The 20,283-nt window shown below is 39.7% G+C and overlaps 1 protein-coding gene across 1 annotated transcript in view; it reads right to left on the bottom strand.

Annotated features, from left to right (window-relative positions):
* Positions 1–996: 996 nt before the first annotated feature.
* sypl2a (synaptophysin-like 2a) overlaps positions 997–20,283 on the bottom strand; it is a 47,225-nt gene continuing 27,938 nt past the window's right edge. The window contains exons 3-6 of the mRNA XM_031875592.1: positions 9,010–9,128; positions 7,258–7,456; positions 5,846–6,025; positions 997–2,512 (exon numbers count right to left, since the gene is read on the bottom strand). Of these exons, the coding sequence (XP_031731452.1) occupies positions 2,387–2,512; positions 5,846–6,025; positions 7,258–7,456; positions 9,010–9,128 (624 nt within the window). The 3' untranslated portion in view covers positions 997–2,386. The remainder of the gene's footprint in view (positions 2,513–5,845; positions 6,026–7,257; positions 7,457–9,009; positions 9,129–20,283) is intronic.

Here is a 20,283-nt window from a genome sequence, read left to right on the forward strand (position 1 = left end):
ACCCAATTGAGCATCTCTGGAGAGACCTGAAAATGGCTGTCCACCAATGTTCACCATCCAACCTGATGGAACTGGAGAGGATCTGCAAGGAAGAATGGCAGAGGATCCCCAAATCCAGGTGTGAAAAACTTGTTACATCATTCCCAAGAAGACTCATGGCTGTACTAGCTCAAAAGGGTGCTTCTACTTAATACTGAGCAAAGGGTCTGAGTACTTATGACCATGTGATATTTCAGTTTTTCTTTTTTTAATAAATTTGCAAAAATTTCTACATTTCTGTTTTTTTCTGTCAAGATGGGGTGCTGAGTGTACATTAATGAGAAATAAAATGAACTTTTTTGATTTTAGCAAATGGCTGCAATGAAACAAAGTGAATAATTTAAAGGGGTCTGAATACTTTCCGTACCCACTGTATATACATAATTCTGCACATAAATGTCTGTAGGGGGGTACAGATATGCCAATTTATAAAGCCATTTTGCAATGTGATAAAGAAAGGAGACAGAAGCCAGCAGTTACAGCTCTCATGTTTTACGCTCGTCAATAGTTAAACCATTGTTTCCTTTTGAACAGAAAAGGCATCGAATACATTAAGTCCAATTTCAAAAAATTACATAAACATACCACATATTACTGTGCTCTAATTTAACTAAGCATTACCTGTTAAAATTGATAAAGCATCTTAAGAAATGTCTGATTTCGATATGTGGAAAATAAACTACTTTAGTTACACTCAAACTTCGCCTTGTTTATTCCCTACAGAGGCCACAGCGGTGAAATAGAACAGCTGCACAGGTGGACCAATAACTCAAAACTGTTACTTCTTAGAGATCATTAGATCCCCTCTTAGTGCAATGCAAATAATCAATCTGCTGACAAAGAGTGACTGTAGGAGTTCAGTACAAAGCCTTCTAATGTATGGAGCTGGCTGTGAAGCTACATGAAGAGCACAACCATGGGCAGGAGTCATTAAGAAATACAGCAAGATTACATCAATCTTTTGTTACTTGAACTATTTATCATCACAAGATTAAACCTGAGGCTACTCAGTGGTACAACACATTTAATAGAAAACCTGAAATACAAAAAAAAAAAAAAAAAAGAATCAAGGAGAAGCTGCACACAGACATGTTTCCATTGGGAAATACAAACAGAAACCCAACATTGTTTTTTAAAATATGCAACGGACCAATTAGTGGATAAAAAATACTTATGAACTGTATATAAATAATGTCACCGTGAGTCACCTTTCATTCAAACCAGAATGAGACAGTGTTGAGTAGTAGTGTAGATGTAACATTTGGATCAAACAGGAACTAAACATGGTTGGGCTGGATGTCTGAAGTACAACAGCTACTTGAGTGAACGTGTGGATACAGGCTGAAGATAAACACTGTCACAGACAACCTGAAGCATCAACCCAAATTACAGTTTTGAAAGACAAGTCTCTGCTTTTTCATTTAAAGTACAGTATATCGTGTTTTTTTCCTTTTTACTTAGTGTGTATTCTTTTTAAGCACAAGAAAACCAAAGTTTGTAGAAACTGAAACACCCATGGGGCTATTAAGTATATTTAAGTGTCAGTAGATTAGAACCCTAGTGGGGAAACGGTGCAGTGGTTAATTGAACCTTTAGATGGCCTGGTGCCTCGGAGGCAGAGCTCAGAAAAGAAGAGAACAAATGCCTTAGTCACATCATACAGCATGGCTCGGCTATTATGGAGAAGAAGAAAAAAAAAAAAGGCGCATTCAACATATCTATTGAGACTGAAGTGACTGAAATGTTTAGAGTTACAGTACTTGGAATCTGTACTGTAGCGCGTCCTCTTACAGATTACATAACGGAAGGAGGACTCCTGCTCAGAACCCCTGGTGTGCATTTGCTCCCACCTAAAAAGATGGATTGTGTTTCTCATAGCAGCACTTGCTTTTATTGACCGTGAGGGCTGTTTGCTCTCGGCTTCTAAATCATTTGGTTTCCCCCCCGTCTGAAGACCAGTAGAGACTCTAGGTTTTTACATCAGAGATTCATCATTAAGTGGCTCCCTGAAGGGCGGACATAAAAGGAGGACAGTGCTAATGTGGAAGCAAATGCACTGCAGGCCTGCTGTTCTGAACACTAAATATAAACAGCGATGACAGATTTAGGAGAAAAATGATAAAGAACTTATCGTTGCTCATTGTCAATGGGGACCAAGTTAACTTGAGCTAAAGACTAGTAACTGTAAAATAGCTCTGACAAGTATTAGGAGGTATAGGGGAGTATTTAGGACAATAGCCTTCCATCTATTTCCATTTCTGCAGGTTAACATCAGAAACCAGTGTTGTGCACAAAGCGGTTCTTGCTGTGGGCACAGGGCGATGCTTGAGGACCCTCGGTGATGTGGCTAGGGCCCGGGGGCCTCTCCTTCCTCCATGGTGGCCGGTGGGTTGGGGTCCTTGTGGAAAGGAGTCTCCTTGTAAATGAACCAGCAGTTACTGGCCCACAGTATCAAGTTCAAAAAGCCAAATATCTGTAGAAAGACAAGAAAACAGATGAGATGATAAGTGACAACAAATTATGTGTACTTTGAGGAAGAGATGGTATATTGATATCATATCCATATTGTGATATGAGACTAGATATGGTCTAGAGTTGGACTATCGTAATATGGCATAAGTGTTGTCTTTTCCTGGCTTTAAATGTTGTTTTACAGTAAAGTGAGTTTTTTGAACTTACCAAATTGTTCTATCATTTGACTTTACCCACTTGGTCATTATGTCCACATTACCATTGATTATTTATCAAAACCATCATTGTGTAAATATTTTGAAAAAGCACCAATTTTGTTGTCATATTGACAGAGGTATTTGGTAAAAAATATGGTGAGATTAGTTTTTCTCCACACAGCCCAGCCCGAATGATACTTTAATTATTCATGATGTGGTGTGTTCCAGTTCAGTCGCACCATAAGCTCTGAAGGGTTCCTCTGCATATATTAGCATAGCTGCTGCTGGTAACACTGAGGTTTCAATACTGGTGACTATAAAGAAGGCTTAAAAATAGGTTTGACCTGTACATCAACTCCTACACTTTCATTTGAAATGTTATAGTTAACTGTACACTGCTGAAGCAAACTGTGGAACAATCCCAGCAATGGAAGGGAATGTGTGCCATCTGGTGTTTCTATTTGAAACACCAGGCTGTACTCTGCCACCAGAGCACTCATATACAATAATAATCTACCATCAGCCATAGTGATACTACACCACCACCACCGTTAACAGACAAAGTAGTGGTGCTGAGCATCCCACTCTAAGCATGGAACAGATGTTCTCCTAATAAAAAGCATGCCCCTATGGTTCAGTGCGAGTTTAAAACAACAATTAAATGAAATAAAATATAAATTTTAGTTGCTTTTTCAACTTATTAAAAAGGCTGACAGATCTGCACAATTCAATGCAGGAAAAAAAAAAAAATACTGTGGTGTCCATTTACTCAACTACTGTGTCAAAGTAGTTGTACTTTACTTGTATATTTCTACTTCTCCTCCACTACATCAGAGGTAAATATTGTACTTTTCACTCCACTACATTTGTCTGACAGCTTTAGTTACTTTTCAGATGACAGTTTTTCATCTCCTTCCTGTCCAGGTAAAACCAGATGTGTTGGTGATAAACTGAAGGATGAAGTGTTCCTTTATGTGTTCGAAGATGAATGTTTGTGATAAACTGAATGATGAAGTGTTCCTTTATTTGTTGATGTTGAATGTTTGTGATAAACTGAATGATGAAGTTTTTCTTTATGTGTTGATGTTGAATGTTTGTGATAAACTGAAGGATGAAGTTTTTCTTTATGTGTTGATGTTGAATGTTTGTGATAAACTGAAGGATGAAGTTTTTCTTTATGTGTTGATGTTGAATGTTTATGATAAACTGAAGGATGAAGTTTCTTTATTTGTTGATGTTGAATGTTTGTGATAAACTGAAGGGTGAAGTGTTCCTTCATGTGTTGAGAAAATACTCCTACGTCTTCAGCTAAATAAATTCTTTAAAAAGCTTCTTTGATCAGCTGGAAAATACATCGTCACAAACCTGAAAACAGGCCGTTTTTCTTTTTAGAGATACATGGTTCTCACAGGAGAGAGACTCTACAAACATATGATGATCTTATAGAATATGATGCATTGATGTAGATTGAACTATCCAAACAGATATAAAGGAGTTACAATGTAACATACATATTAATGCAGCAGGAATATTAACCCAGACACATCAGATATAATAGAAAAACACTTTACTGCACAATACGTTTACTTTAGGATTATTTTCCGTGTGGTATTAGTATTTTTACTGCAGCATTACTTTCAGGTTCACGTAAAGCTCCGAGCTGAAGGTTTAAAATGATATTTTTTACTTAAATTAAACAATTATCTTCATGTCATCTACTTTTTCAAACACATTACACCAGCAGGTTATCATATTTTATATTCATTGCTTTTGTAAATGGCCATGATGACTTATCCAAAGCAATTATCTTTGTAAAACTGGCCATTCTGCATACATGTTGAGGTACTGAACTATGATTGATAATATTACATGTGATACAAGAAGACAGTCTAAAGCAAGAAGCCAACAATTTGCATCATATTTTAAAGACAATTAATGAATATAATAAAGTTTTATGGTTAAAAACCCATTTTTTCAATGTAAGGTTCAGTTTTCTTGTTTTGTACAGCTGTGTGGATGGAGTGATCACGTCCAGGACTAAATCTGTCCCACGATGCTGTAAACTGTTCTACTTTTTGAAGAGCTTGTTGTCAAAAGTTCGGCTGGAATGTGCAGACATGCATGTCCAGTTTAAATCCTGGAGCAGACAGGATGAGTTAGAAAAGTTTTCTAAAAGACAGTTTCCGCTACAGCAGAGGTCCCCAACCTTTTTTGCACCATGGACCGGTTTCATGTAAGACAATATTTTCACGGACCGGCCTTCAAGGTGTGGCGGAAAAACACGACGAAATAAAATGATACGATCGGCATGAAAACAAATCTAAAATGCATAAATAAATACAACTCACAATAACGCTGAATCAGTGGGAGCCCTGAGCTTGTTTCTCTGCAACGAGACGGTCCCATCTGGGGATAATGGGAGACAATGACACCCGAAGTGTGTTCCTTATGTCCAGTCTACTCCGTAATTTTGTTTTGATTGCCGTCACTGCAGAAAATCCCGCTTCACAAAGAGGATGTTGGAAATGGAAGCAGGGTTTTCAGTGCTTTAGTGGCGATCTCAGGATACTCAGCCTTGATTTTAATCCAAAACACCAGCAGAGTTATGCATATTTTTAAGGCCACCGTCATTTACAATCTCCAGCAGCTGATCTTTCTCTATCGCCACATATTCTGCAGAGTCAGAATTACTCCTGATATTTAAATCAGACTCCTGATATTGTCTGTTAAATGAAGCTTTCATTTTCTTGGAAGTTGTAGGCTCTTCTCTCCTTAGTGGCCTTTCCCCTTTGCAAAGAAGCAAAGTTATTTACTAATTTTCGCTAGTTTGCGGGCTTAATCTTGAGGTAACGTATCACGTGACCAAGACAAGCGTCTTGACATGTGTCAAGAGGAACAGGCGGATGAAATTGCGAGAGAATCCGGTCATTTTTCAAAATAAAACTTCTTTCAGACTGATAATCAATAAAACGGAAATAATATAATATTTATTCTTTCTGTGCGGCCCGGTACCAAATGATCCCGGTGGTTGGGGACCACTGCTCTATAGGACCAACATGGCCACTCTGAGAATTTGGGATTTCTTCAGAAGGAAGTAATAGGGTCTGTAGCAGCTGCACTACTTTACCGTGACTTACCACAGAGGCATTGAGGCGGCCCATGGAAGGGAACTCTCCGGGCTCACAGATGTCCTTGCATGACTCGGTCGTGACTAGTTGCACTGGGTTAGTGGCCCATTTGACATCAGTCAGGCCTTTGCCCCAGGCTGAGGAAGACACAAGCCACAGGAAGGCAAAGGCAGCAGTCACCAACAGGTCCTGGCAGGGAGAACACAGCAAACACACACACACACGCAGTCATTAATTGAGGCAGACAATTATTTTATCGCGCATTTTATCGGCATTTTCTTTATTTTGAAAGTCCGTGGAGGAAGTCTTCAGCAGACTACGTTGATGCCGCGTGTGGGAGAAGTATAGATAAGCAAAAGCAAGACAAGTTAACAGATGCTACAGAGAAGTGGATACAAACTGCAGCCGGTTAGAATACATGGCGTTACAACGTGCACCAGCTGTTGCTCTCTGGAGACTACTGGACATCGCTGCAGTCAACTCAGCAGACACTTACATGTTAGTGCACCTATATGCTGAAATTCACGGTAAACGCACAGGTCGGGAGTGAGCGAAGGACTTTGAAAGTTAGCGGAAAGATTAACGTGAGACAACATCCGGTTTCTTCAGACGAACATCTGGTTTTCAGAATAAGATGCCAACAAAGTATGAATTATATTCACATTAAGTATAAAACATACTACCTGCATCTTGTGAGTTAAAAGGAAAATATACATATGATAAAAGAATGATATAATATTAGAAATATGATCACTACTGTGTAAAGGGAATACTGCTGTTAAGAAGAACCTTATTTGTTTTAAAAGTTTGCAAACCAAATGTTATTGCCCTTTTGTTCATATAGCAGTACTTCTAAAATAAAAGTGCGCAATACACTACTTTTGAATTCATTATTGAACTTTGCCATAACAATGCGATTAATCACAAAAAATCTATGCGATTAATCGCGATTAAATATTTGAATCGTTGCCCAGCACTAGTTTTAACACAATCATTAAGCTAAGCACTGCATTAGCCAATCACATATGTTCAAGCCCACAATCCAGGTAGATTAGTTTGTAAATTGATTGCCATATTTCTACTGTTAACCTTGCAATAGTCACTTAAGACAAAAGACTGCTGCCCTGATACAATCCGGTGAATCTACTATCTGTCTAGCATTTGAGAAGCCTTAAAATTAACAAAACTGGAGATTAGATTGTATTTCAAGTCTCACTGGAGCCTTTAATAACATGCCTCCACCACAGTGTTCTGACACAAGGCAGATTTTGGTCTGAATGGCAGAGATGTTAAAAAAAAAAAAAAAAAAAAGAGAGAAAAGAATACACCCCTTTTCTGCTCATACCTCAGGCTGGTGTGTGTGTGGATGGGGTTAGTGGGTAAGAAGACAGCTCACTGACGACCACAGGACGTGTACTCACTACGATGGGACCACGGCTGGTCTGGCGGTAGACGTTCTGGTAGCCAAGGTACAGGATCAGTGTGGCGGTGCAATAAAGGAACCCAAACACGCCGACGCACACAAAGAACTCTGCTGAGGACGAGAAGTCGCCCTGCAGGAAGATGACATTGGATAGAGTGCTGTTGCACAACGGTATCTTATACGGGTACGCTGGCAACCTGCAGGGAGGAGGAGAGAGGGAAAAGGAGATTTCAGCAGTCGCTCTGATGACTCCTCTTTACGCTCTAATTGTGTGATTTCAGAGAAAACAAGTCCTCACCTGGGTTACTCTTCTATCCAAGGAAGGCAAGAAGGGAGAACATGAAAGGGTTAAGCCAGACTTTCTTTTGTGTCACAAAGGCCCCGTGCACAATTTAAACAGAACTTTAAACTCTTGAGCTGAGATCAGCTTCATCATAAAGACATTTCACATTGATTAGGACATCGTCTTCCGACAACTATTACCATTGACCATGATATTAAAAAATGTGTTAGGTAAGAGGGATCCCTTGTCCAATTGTCGAAGTGACATTAATCACACTGCACTACAAGATAATGAGAAGTAAAACTAAAACTACAAAAACCAATATATACGGTATTGGTTAGTGAGAGGACACTTTGGACTACAAGGAAGTGTTGGTCCTCCAAGAAATGCTATACGTTATAGACTTAGTTATAGGTAAATAAATAGCAGCCTGAATAATGCGTATTACTGGCTGCTTTGATCAAATTGCACTGGACTGGACATACTCTGCGCAATCAATGTCAGAAAGAAATATAAAGCAGGCTGCCACCGTGGGAACAGAAAGGAACGATCTCTGGTCTAATGTTATGGTGCTGAACAGAAATCTACTTCAGAGTAACTTAAAATGGATTTTTAATCATTTGCTGCTTTAATATTGTACGGTCAGCAACAAGACCTCACCACGGCCCTGTTTGACCTCACTCCCTTCATGTGTCAGTGCCGCAGATTCTACACCTGCTCTCCCCAGATGTCACATTTAGAATTTGACCTTAGTGCAGTCCTTTAGTAAATAAGAACAAATGCACCGATACTGTTTAATGAAAGTGCAGCAGTCCTTAAATACCCTCTAAATAGCAGCAGCACACGTTCCGTTTCTGCTGACTGCTCATGGAAGATGTCTTGTGACAAATGATAGTCGTATCATGACATCCTGTGTGTCCAAAGACAGTGTTTCAAATTCATCATTACGAGCAAGCTGTAAAAACGAACAAGAGTGACCGACTGTTTTCTCCTCTAAGAATTGCATGCACATCATAGAACACAGTTTATTGCACTGAACATCATTTATACGGGCCTGCATGCATTTGCTGATATGTTACTATTTGAGAGATATTTTTATTGTGATATTGATCCCAACTGCATGGCCCAGTCCTTTTTGAAAGTGTATCTCAATGCAGCTGCCCAGCAATGGCTGCTCACACTAGTTACCAGCAGCATTTAGACTGACGTCAGAGGACTTCTGCAGTCATGTGACAACATAAACATACAGAAATGTCATTGCAAGTTAAGTAGTGTGTATTCTGCTATATCAAGACAAAGAAGCCAGCAAAAGGAGAAATAGGGGAGGATGGTGGTTTAACCTGCAGTCAGGTTAAGCCATACTGCCACTAGATGATGGCAGTATTCCACAGCTGTCTGGTTGGATAACTGAAAGAGGTGGTGTTACTGAAACAATCTGCATAGGAGCGCTCTAGTTTCCTACAGTACCTGAACGGGTAGCCAAACACAGGCTGTACAGGGTGATCCAGGACTCCTGGACATTTGACTGTTAAGTGGGTTGTCCCACGGTAACCTCCAGTGGTGGCAAAGGCAAAGATGGTGAAGACCTGTAGAGGCAGACAAAGATGTGAGGGTAAGAGGTCTTAAACGTTTGTTAAATGGACTGCAGTCTCAACCCATCAGGCTTTTGGTTTTCAAAAGAAATCAAACCTGATTTTGCTGCTTTAATGAAGATAAATTCATATACATTGATACAATCTTAATAAAAGTTTCTAATGAAATTAAATGAATAACAATCCTCCACCTGACACTGTGAAACACTGCCGGTGATGGACCAGACACACAGACCAGTTTGACATCCAGTGATATCCATTTATAATAAAGTCTACATATCTGTAAATATAGAAACTTTTAAACCTTTAGGGATCAGAGGTCAGCTCCTACATTCAGTATAAAGTTGATATAATGATGCCTTCTCCCTTCTCAGAAGCATACCCAGAGGTAACGGATGCATTCTGAAACAACTCCCTTTCCCACACAGGAAGCTCCCTCCCTGTTGCTTATGAAGCTGAAATCTTTATGAAGCTGAACGACCACACAATGAGCTTCAACCAGTCTAGCTTTCACAGAAGTCCATCGTATACAGTAGATAGACAGAAAGTGAATACTATACTGGTATTCTTTAAAAGATAGGCTGGTGATTATTTTTCTTCATCCATTGAAAAGAATGAATGTATTGAAACTAAATTATTTCCTCCTGATTCAATAACTAATCATTTCAGAAACTGGATCACCATCATTACAACTGTCTGATTTATTGGACATTTCGTGCTATATCATAGACATAAGCAGGGGCATTCTGAAGAAAGTACACACACATACCTGTTCTTCAGGCTGATCTCAACATACAGTACATAAACACATATTGTAGCTATGCCACTTCTCATACATACACTCCCTTGGTGTTTTTCATAATTCGCTGCATTACAACCTGCCATTAAAATGGATTTATATTTGGATTTGATGTAAATAAAAATTTGCAAGGTGAAATTAAAGAAAAACAACTAAAAAAGTGAAAAGTGATGTGTGCATACGTATTTACCTCTTTTGCTATAGAGCCCTCAATAAGATCTGGTGCTACCAATTACCTTCAGGTGTCACACAATTAGTTAAATTAAGTCCACCTGTGTGCAAACCAAGTGCCACATGATCTAACAGAGCATCATCAAATCTATTATTACAAAACCCACAGACCAGACCAGGACCATTAATGAGAGAGGCAACAAAGAGACCAAAGATGACCCTGAAGGAGCTGCAGAGATCTGTATCTGTCAAAATATGTAATTATATATTTGGGAGCAGTTTTAAAAGATCTATGTCTACAGAAGGAACAATAAACCACAGAAAGGGTAAGGAAGTCGGGACGTGTTTTGTTTTTGATGGGATTTGTTCACAATGAGAACAATATGACTAGTGTTCCTGAAGAGAAACTGATCAGTAACCTAAATGTTGATTCATTGATGCTTTCCCCCTTTTTAAATGTTGAAATTAAGTGCAAAGTGGAACAGTACTTAAATGGATAATTAGACAGAAGATGAAGAGAACTCATTCATGCCTTTATCTGAAGAAGGGTTAACTATTGCAAAGGAGTTTTGTCTGGTCGGCCCAAAAAGACCATAGATAACTGGAGCATATTGAAACCATGGCAGGTCTCTCACATCTTTAGGGGACAGAATCAAACCTGTCCCGTTGACTAACTTTATTCAATTTGGAGCAATTCATTGCTACTACAACTGCCTAAAACTGTAATTCAGTGAGTTATTTCTTCTACTATAATTTACATTTTTTTTTAAAATTTGAATGCATTTCTTGGCCTTACATAAAGTACTTGGATTAGCTGCTGTGAGCGAAAGGAGCCATACAAATAAACTGGGTTTGCTTATTGAAGATGCTTAAAAGAAACACAAAAAATGCTGAACCATTTCAGAAGATTTTTATTGTGGTAGACACTTTCCTTTTTTCCTGCGTGTGTCAGGTGAATAATAATTCTAATGCAGCACCGAGAAGACAACGCTGACGTTGGGGGGTTGTTACTGCATGAGAATGAATGTCAGCAGAAAGCAAGAATAACAAGCTGACATGTTCCACTACGCTGACAGAGAGCAGACCCCAGCAGGAAGAATGGAAGAGAGGAACCCAGACCGTTTCCTCTGACCCTCACCAGGGACTGACTGTGCAGAATCACCGGGACGCCACACCAGGGTTTTGCCAGACAATCTACTGCTGTGCGGCACAAACTGCAGTCAGGAGTTTCAATTCCTGAGCAAAACAGTCTAATTTCTCACACAGGCGGTGAAGTAAGCAGCAACGTTTGACACAATTGGAACAGCCTCTCTTGAGCAACCCATGCTGGAACTTGGGCCAGGCTGGAAGAAGTTTCGTTGACCCATCCATCCCTGACCTCCTCCCTATGCAGACTGTATCTCTCTTAATACTACTTCTGCTTACTTCCTCCTTTCCTCCAGCCAGAACTACGACCACCTAGAGCGTCGTAGTTTGACACGATATGGCCGCTGACCAAGCTACCGTGTTTGAGTTGGGAGTGAGGGAGAGTGACAGCGAGAGGGGAAAACAAGGTGGACTATAGCACGCAATGTTTCTGTTATTAATAACTTACTGAACTCGATTTGGTAACCTGCCGACTCAAACCCTGACGTTATCAAGTAAGCTTACCAAACACAACTTGCGCATTACAACACTAATCTAATTCTACAAATAGTATAATACTTTAATATTAACGTAGTCGGATCTGCAGACACTGTGCAGAAATACAGGGTTTAAACAGAATGAATAGAAATGCAAAAAAAAGCTGCAGGCCATTCTGATTTAGAATGTCAATGTTATGAATGAAGTTTACAGCCCGGCCCTGGGAAGAGACAGAGGTCTCAACTAAGGCAGGGAGTGCCTTGTTCAGGTACTATGTTTGAGTAGAAGTTGACTACAATGTTGTTGAGATCCTGACTAATGCTAATCTCTCTATTTATAAAGGCAAGACATCACGTGCTAAAATAGATACACACTGGGAACAGAGCAGGGCAGAGTTTCACACATTATAGACATGCCACCATCATGAAACTGATATGTGGAAAGAAAATAAGTCAAGTGTTTCATTGGGATGGAATAGTTATGGGAAACACCTTTTTTACTTAGCTTTCTAAACATAGTCAAGCCTCAGTAAAGTAATAAATAAAAATACAATCCTAGAACTGAACATCAAATTAATACATAAATATGAACCTGAACATCGAAGTAACCATAACATAAGGTGGGAGTGATTTTACCTCCTCATGACTGCGACATCTATCATGTGTATGACACTCTTTACTGCTGACAACTACTTCTGCATACTACATGCACATTTGTCACTCTGAATTGAATCATTAATAAGAGAATATCTTGGTGGGATTGGTGGATTACATCATTGGAATATGTTTTATTTATTAACAATGAGCGATTTGCTGTTGTTTATGACCGGCCAGCATTACTTGCGTTTCATTGTTAAATACCACTCAAACCATTGCCGTTGGTGCATATTCCTGAAGTAAGGACGATCCTAAAGTGTTCAAAATGATTTGCTGAACGGATAGTTACATGGCTGGATTATTTGGAAGAGATTGGTAAATTATATTGACAGTTGAATGACTTATTTTCCTCTCTGTCTGCCTGTCTTGTATGGTGGACAGTAGTGCTCCAGTATACCGGTTTTAATTTCCCGTATGATATGAATTTTTCACACTGTCATACCGGTGCATAGCCGAAACAACTGCTGTCACTCAACAGGCAGCAAAATATATTGTTCGCTGCTAAGAAGGCTACAGTCGGAGCTAGTTGTCTTAACTGTATTGAGAGGGACCCCTATTCATGGTTATAACGACAATTAATAACCCACAACTAACGCTCTTTAACAGGGCAAAACACCACGACACAACAGTTTGTGACAAATAAATAATTTGTAACACTAATAATTGTACATTTATAAAATTTCACCGCCGAACGCCATGCTGGGTACAGCTCGCTCGCTAGCCCAACAGTCTGTTAACAGCGAGAGGCTCAGTCTCTACAGTAACGTTACATTAAAGAACAGAAAAGAGCGATGCAGGATGAACAAAGACAGACCGGAGATGCACCGATAGAGTCTGTGCCCAAGGGAAGGGCTGGGTCTGCTGTTTGGAAGTGTTTTGGTTTCAAAAAAAAAATCGACGTTTTGCGAGTTTTTCGAGCCACTGTTGTTGCAGCTGGTGATAACACGAGCAATTTACTCCATCACCTCAGCAGAAAACATGCGTTGGAATACCAAGAGTGTGATGACGGCCGTCAGATTCGAGGCCGTCAACCAGTAACGTTAACGCAGTAAAGCTAAAGGGTCACACATCGCTTGAAGAGGCATTTGCCCGAGGCACTGCATAAGACAAGAAAAGCAAGCGGAGGAGTGACATTACGAACGCAATAACGATCCACCTATGCAAGGACATGGTCCCGCTACAGACAGTGGAGAAAGACGGGCTCAGAGCAATGATTAAAACATTGGATTCAAGGTACGTCTTACCAGGGCGACAATACTTCAGCCAAACTGCTTTCCCAACATTATACAAACAAAAGAGCACACCCTATAGTAAGCAAAGCCTTTATACATGACGACATTCAAATGTTATTATATTCTTTGTACTTCTGACAGACTAAGCCACTATGAACCTATATAAAAACACAGTTAAAGGAAAACAAAAATACCGTGATATACCGTGAAACCGCCAGAATCTTGAAAAAATACCGTGATACACATTTTTGGTCATACCACCCAGCACTAGTGGACAGAGAGCTGATAGTTCACAATGAACAAAGGTTTACTTTTGAAGTGGAGAATTGCTTTCTGAAAAAAATATCTCAAAGTATCTAAATAATAAATATCTAAAGCATAATGTAAATCTGTCATGCATTTATGGTTGGAGTGCCCCATCGGCCAAACGGATTAATCAGTCGACCTCAAACATCTTGTGCTGCAATGTCCCACAACGTGTTGATGACAATGCATATGTGGTTTTATACAAAGCGTTTGGAGATTTCTTAATCAGCCAAAAGAGTTGGAAAATTACCTCAACACCAACTTAATTACCAAATTGGAGGTTCATGGTTTTAATAGGACAGTGACAATTTGATGATATGGTCACAAGAATACTGCTGCTTTCTAATAAACAAATGGTGTTGTGGTCTTGTAACATATATGTGAATAAGCACTACAGTAGCTAGGAACACTGTGTTTAAGGGCAAACCTCTCCCCCCTCCCCGGACATCCTTCCACCAATAAAAGGCATCTGATTAGGCTATGTGACTCTTGCTTCAGTACTTCCTCTCAAGAACAATGTCCTTTGTTCATTTATGCCCACACCTACCAAAGCACATTCCCAAATCATCAGGATCCTTTTCAGCTACATAATATTTGTATACAATGGGCCAAAGCGCCGAGGTGGACAGCCTGCAGTGGTGGAGCAGAGACGGCAGGATAAACAACAGGAACACAGAGAGAGGAGTGCAGTATTTAGAAAGCTTCACACCCACTCAGGATTTTCAGGAATGGGTTTCATCTTTCAGGTGTCTCTGGATCCCCACAACATTTCTCAGCTTTCATCTCAGCCCTATTTGACCCACTCAGGGTAATCTGACAGCACCCCAAATAAACCCAGCAGACAGGGTGGGGAGTTCCCTGTCCAGAGTCCAGTATTGCACCCGGCCTCCCACCCAAGCATTGCGTAACTACCTCTCCTGGTCAGGGAGTGGCAGGACACATACGAGATAGCAGCCAGTCACAAGGTTCTGACACTAGCAATGTGACATTTTATTAGGGCTGCCTGAGATTTCTTTACTCGATAAGTCGTTCTGTATGCTTTTTTTCATGCTGAATGACTCATTTCCAAAAAAAGAATGAGCATGATTGGTAAACACAAGACTTAAAGTGGTGCCTTTGGACATACAATACATGAACATGTATGTGGGTTAGGGTTAGTGTTAAGAACATAAAGCAATAGTGACCCAAAAACAATGGCCAAACCCCCACCTCCCTTAGTGATGACCACCCTCAGTCTGACACTGTGAAACACTGTTGTTACTGGCCAACGTCCATGTTTACAGGCTGTGGCATATTTTTGATATTCAGTAGTATCAATTATAAACATCGTCCAAGAGCATTACAGTAGAGGAGGGAGGCAGGCAGTACTAGAATAACAAGAAGTCTATTTCAGCCTTGAGATTGAACAAATTGAACTTGCTGGGTGAATGAGTGGAGAGATTGGAAGTAGCAAAGTTTAAATACTCCAAACAACAATGTCTGCTGATGTGAAAATCAGATTTGAAAGCTCAGTGCCTGTCTTAAAGAGAAATAGTTCAGGTGTTTTGAAGTAGGATTGTATAAGCTACTAGTCCATAGTCTACAGTAGATGTTTAGAGAGACAGGAGTACAAGAACAAGAGCAAAGCAATGTACTGCTGTGGACAGGGGCTGTAGAAAAGTCAGTCAGTTTAATTGTATGTTATATTTACAATATTGTACTGCATAATCTTGCCATAAAACAGCCCATTCCAAGAGTGAAATTAACTAAAAATGAAACTTACTATGCTCTCTTTAAAGCCACAAGACTCAATTGACAGAGACAGTGTAGAAGTTTCACTTTTAGTTCAGTTCCATGTCTGGAAATATACTAAGTATAGTATACTCTTAAACCAATATTGATTTTTTTTTATATGTCTAACATAAGTTTTGCTGCTGCCCTTGTCCACAGCAGTACATTGCTTCACAAAGTTACACAGTTCATTTATTGTACAACAGGTTTGCATTATCAAATGCAGTTTGTAGTCCCATTTTGCTACAGAAGAAAATACACAAAAAAAACTAAACTAAACTATATGTTGAAAGATGGAGGATTCTGATGAAGTCTCACAGCCAGAGTAAAGAAGCTGTTCTGAAGTCTAGTGGAACAGCAGCTCATACTTCTGTATCTCTTGCACGGCGGTAGCAGAGTGAACAGGTTGTGGTTGGGTGGGTTTTGTCTTTTAATATCTTTTGGACTCTTTGCAGGCACCTCTTGTCACCAATATCACTGATGCTAGATGTAATGTGTAGCAATGATGTTCTTGGCGGTTTTAATCACCTTCCTGTCCTGAGTCGTATACAGTTTGTAATGTTTCCAGTCAGGATGCTTTCTATTGCTCCTCTGTAAAAGTAACAAGAACTCGGTACAGGAATTTATTTCTTAAGAAATACACCTGTTTATGAGCTTTCTTTACCAGGATGGAGATGTGTGATGAGCATGTCAAGGGTAGGAAATTTACATATTTTTTAGGGGGCAATTTTTGCCCCCACTGACTGAAATCCAGGGGCATTTAAAGAAAATTGGGGGCACTTTTTGAAACTTGTGAAATAACATTTAACCGTTGTTCAAAATAATAAATATACTTATTTAGGCTTACAGTATATGAGCAATTGTCATCAAATGGCAATAATAAGACTAGTAGGTAGTAGTCTACAGATTCAAAGTGTTTTCTTAGATTTTTTGAACAAAAAACAAACAAATTAAAGCTGTGAGCAGCGATGAATGGGCCCTCGCAATCTGCAGCGCGTCGGGGGTGCCGGCGGGACTCCGGCCTGCGCGTCCGAGAATGTCCGCGACCGTCTGACGGCGCGTCCGCGAGCGAGACGTTTTTAATCCCGCGTGGACTGCCTGATGCCGGAAATGATGCTTTGCAAATAGTCCGATGCTTCCTGTATCCGCTGCCTGGCGCTACAGAACACTTGCATTATGTAGCTCTATATCAAGTGTAAACCACATGGTGTAAAAGTAATGTAAATTGGAGGAGTTTGTCACAAAACGCAGTTTTCCTTTCGCCAGCAGGTGGCGCTGTGAGTATTAGTGGAAATTAGCTTGTAGACATCCTCAGGCCTGAGTTTTATCAAGCATGAGAAGTTTGTGACCGTTTGGAACAAGTCCAGCTGAGTTACATCAGCTTTTTTCTTGGGGAATCACGTAAAGTAGCCACACGCTACGGCTAAACCATTCCGTCAAACGTAAAGCTTTTGATAACTTTTAATCACAATGGTCTTAAGATTGTACTCACCAAATTTGAAGAGGATCAGACAAATTCCCTAGGAGGGGTTCGTTAAAGTATAGCGACTAGAAATAGGCCAAAATCTATTGAAAAATGACACATAAATGAAACTGTACAACTTCCGGTAGGGTTTAGAGCATGGTCCAAAGAGACTTATATTTAAGTCTCCATAGGATACATGCTCCTGCTAAGTTTCATACATGTAGCTCAAACTTGGCGCTGGGGCTGCCCTTTTGAAATATTGTAGGGGTTGCTATAGAAGCAATTTATAACGGCCAAGCCAAAAACCCATATACACTATGTCTTCCTATGACCTATGACGCATGTACAAAGCTGCATGAGTTTTTGAGCATCCCAACACACTAAACCATCAGCTTCCTTTTTCATGGTGAACGATGCGTCGCCACGGCAACAGTGTGGAACGAAAACTCACAATATTCATGGCGATTTATCATCAATGTCTTAAGGCTATCCTTACCAAATTTGAGACTCATCAGGTCACCTGGCTAGGAGGAATAAATAAAAGTATAAAATATGACATTTCCTTTAGCCAGTAGGCGGCGCTATGAGTTATTGCATTTTTTTCAATTGAATTATGTTCAGGCTTGAAGTAGCATCATGCATAGTAAGTTTTGTGCAGATTGGATAATGTACCTTGGAGTTATAACAACTTCTTTTTTCATAAACAATGAGGCAAAATGGCCACCACGCCACGTCAAGGTTCTTCGATGAAAACTCTCGATTTTGATAACTTTTAATCACAAAGGTCTTAAGAGCATCCTGACCAAAGTAGAAGTTCAGTTCTTCACGCACACGCAACATCAGTCAAGGCGAAAATCGAAAACATTATATGGCAACTGGACCGGGTCATATAGGCTACGATGTTTTGGACAAGTTATCATTATTATTAGAGGAAATTATAGGGGAATTTTTTGCCTCTCTCCTAGGGGCAAAATTATATTTCTTAGGGGCAGTTTTGCCCTTTGTCCTCATGTATTTCCGGCGCTGAGCATGTCAGGTTGTTTGTGATGACGATTCCCAGGAAATTCAACAGCTCCTTGGTTTTACTGACATTGAGCAGTAGGTTTTTCTCTGAGCATCACTCAGTCCTTGCCGGATTGTTGATTTCCTCTCTATGTGAAGTCTCATCGTTGCTTGTAATCGGATCGATGACGGTAGTGTCATGCCTAGAGTGATAACCCTACCGATCACTTTGATGAGGGGGATTGTGTTGAGATTGTGTTGCTACTCCCGTCTGTTTCTCCAAACTGGGGGCTTGCCGACCGCAATCTACCACAACCGCACTTCAAATAATCCAAACTATCACTTTAAATCGGGCAAACTCAAAAAGCAGAGCCACCTGTCGACCTTTGATATTGACAGTATCAGCTCTATTCCTTCACAAGATTCTGACTCTAGAAATGTTTGGCACATACAGGGAAACAGAAACCACAAATAAACCAGAGAAGAAAATCGGCAAAATAACAAATGGAGATTTTGTTGACAAATAGTAAACCTGTTTCAGTTTTCCAGAGGGACATTTAAAGCCTATAGAGCAGGGGTATTCAATTAAAATTCCAAAAGGTCCAGATTGGGAAAATCTCCTCGGGCAAAGGTCCGGAACATTACAATAATACCTAACTTGCACTATTTAGTGCCATATATACATACGTATATACATACATACACATACATACGTATATACATACATACGTATATATATACACATATATATATATATATATACACATACATACATACATATATACACATACATATACACATACACACATACATATACACATACACACATACATATACACATACACACGTATACATATACACATACACACGTATACATATACACATACACACGTATACATATACACATACACACGTATACATATACACATACACACGTATACATATACACATACACATATACACATACATACACACACGTATACATACACACACGTATACATACACACACGTATACATACACACACGTATACATACACACACGTATACATACACACACGTATACACACGTATGTACACACACGTATGTACACACACGTATGTACACACACGTATGTGTACACACACGTATGTGTACGTACACACGTATGTACACACACGTATGTACACACACGTATGTGTACACACACGTATGTGTACGTACACACGTATGTGTACACACACACATATGTACACACACACATATGTATACACGTATACACACACATATGTATACACGTATACACACACACATATGTATACACGTATACACACACACATATGTGTATACACGTATACACACACACATATGTATACACGTATACACACACACATATGTATACACACATACACACACACGTATGTACACACACACGTATACACGTATGTACACACACACGTATGTATACACGTATGTACACACACACATATGTATACACGTATGTACACACACACGTATGTATACACGTATGTACACACACACGTATGTATACACGTATGTACACACACGTATATACACACACGTATGTACACACACGTATATACACACACGTATATACACACACGTATATACACACACGTATATACACACACACACACACACACACACATACGTACATACATACGTACATACATACGTACATACATACGTACATACATACGTACATACGTACATACATATGTACAGTGGGTACGGAAAGTATTCAGACCCCTTTCAATTTTTAACTCTTTGCTTCATTGCAGCCATTTGCTAAAATCAAAAAAGTTTTTTATTTCTCATTAATGTACACTCAGCACCCCATCTTGACAGAAAAAAACAGAAATGTAGAAATTTTTGCAAATTTATTAAAAAAGAAAAACTGAAATATCACATGGTCATAAGTATTCAGACCGTTTGCTCAGTATTGAGTAGAAGCACCCTTTTGAGCTAGTACAGCCATGAGTCTTCTTGGGAATGATGCAACCTTTTCACACCTGGATTTAGGGATCCTCTGCCATTCTTCCTTGCAGATCCTCTCCAGTTCCGTCAGGTTGGATGGTGAACGTTGGTGGACAGCCATTTTCAGGTCTCTCCAGAGATGCTCAATTG

Source organism: Anarrhichthys ocellatus, unplaced genomic scaffold (assembly GCF_004355925.1).
Source record: "Anarrhichthys ocellatus isolate YVR2014 unplaced genomic scaffold, GSC_Weel_1.0 scaffold92, whole genome shotgun sequence".
In the NCBI taxonomy this organism is placed as follows: Eukaryota; Metazoa; Chordata; class Actinopteri; order Perciformes; family Anarhichadidae; genus Anarrhichthys; species Anarrhichthys ocellatus.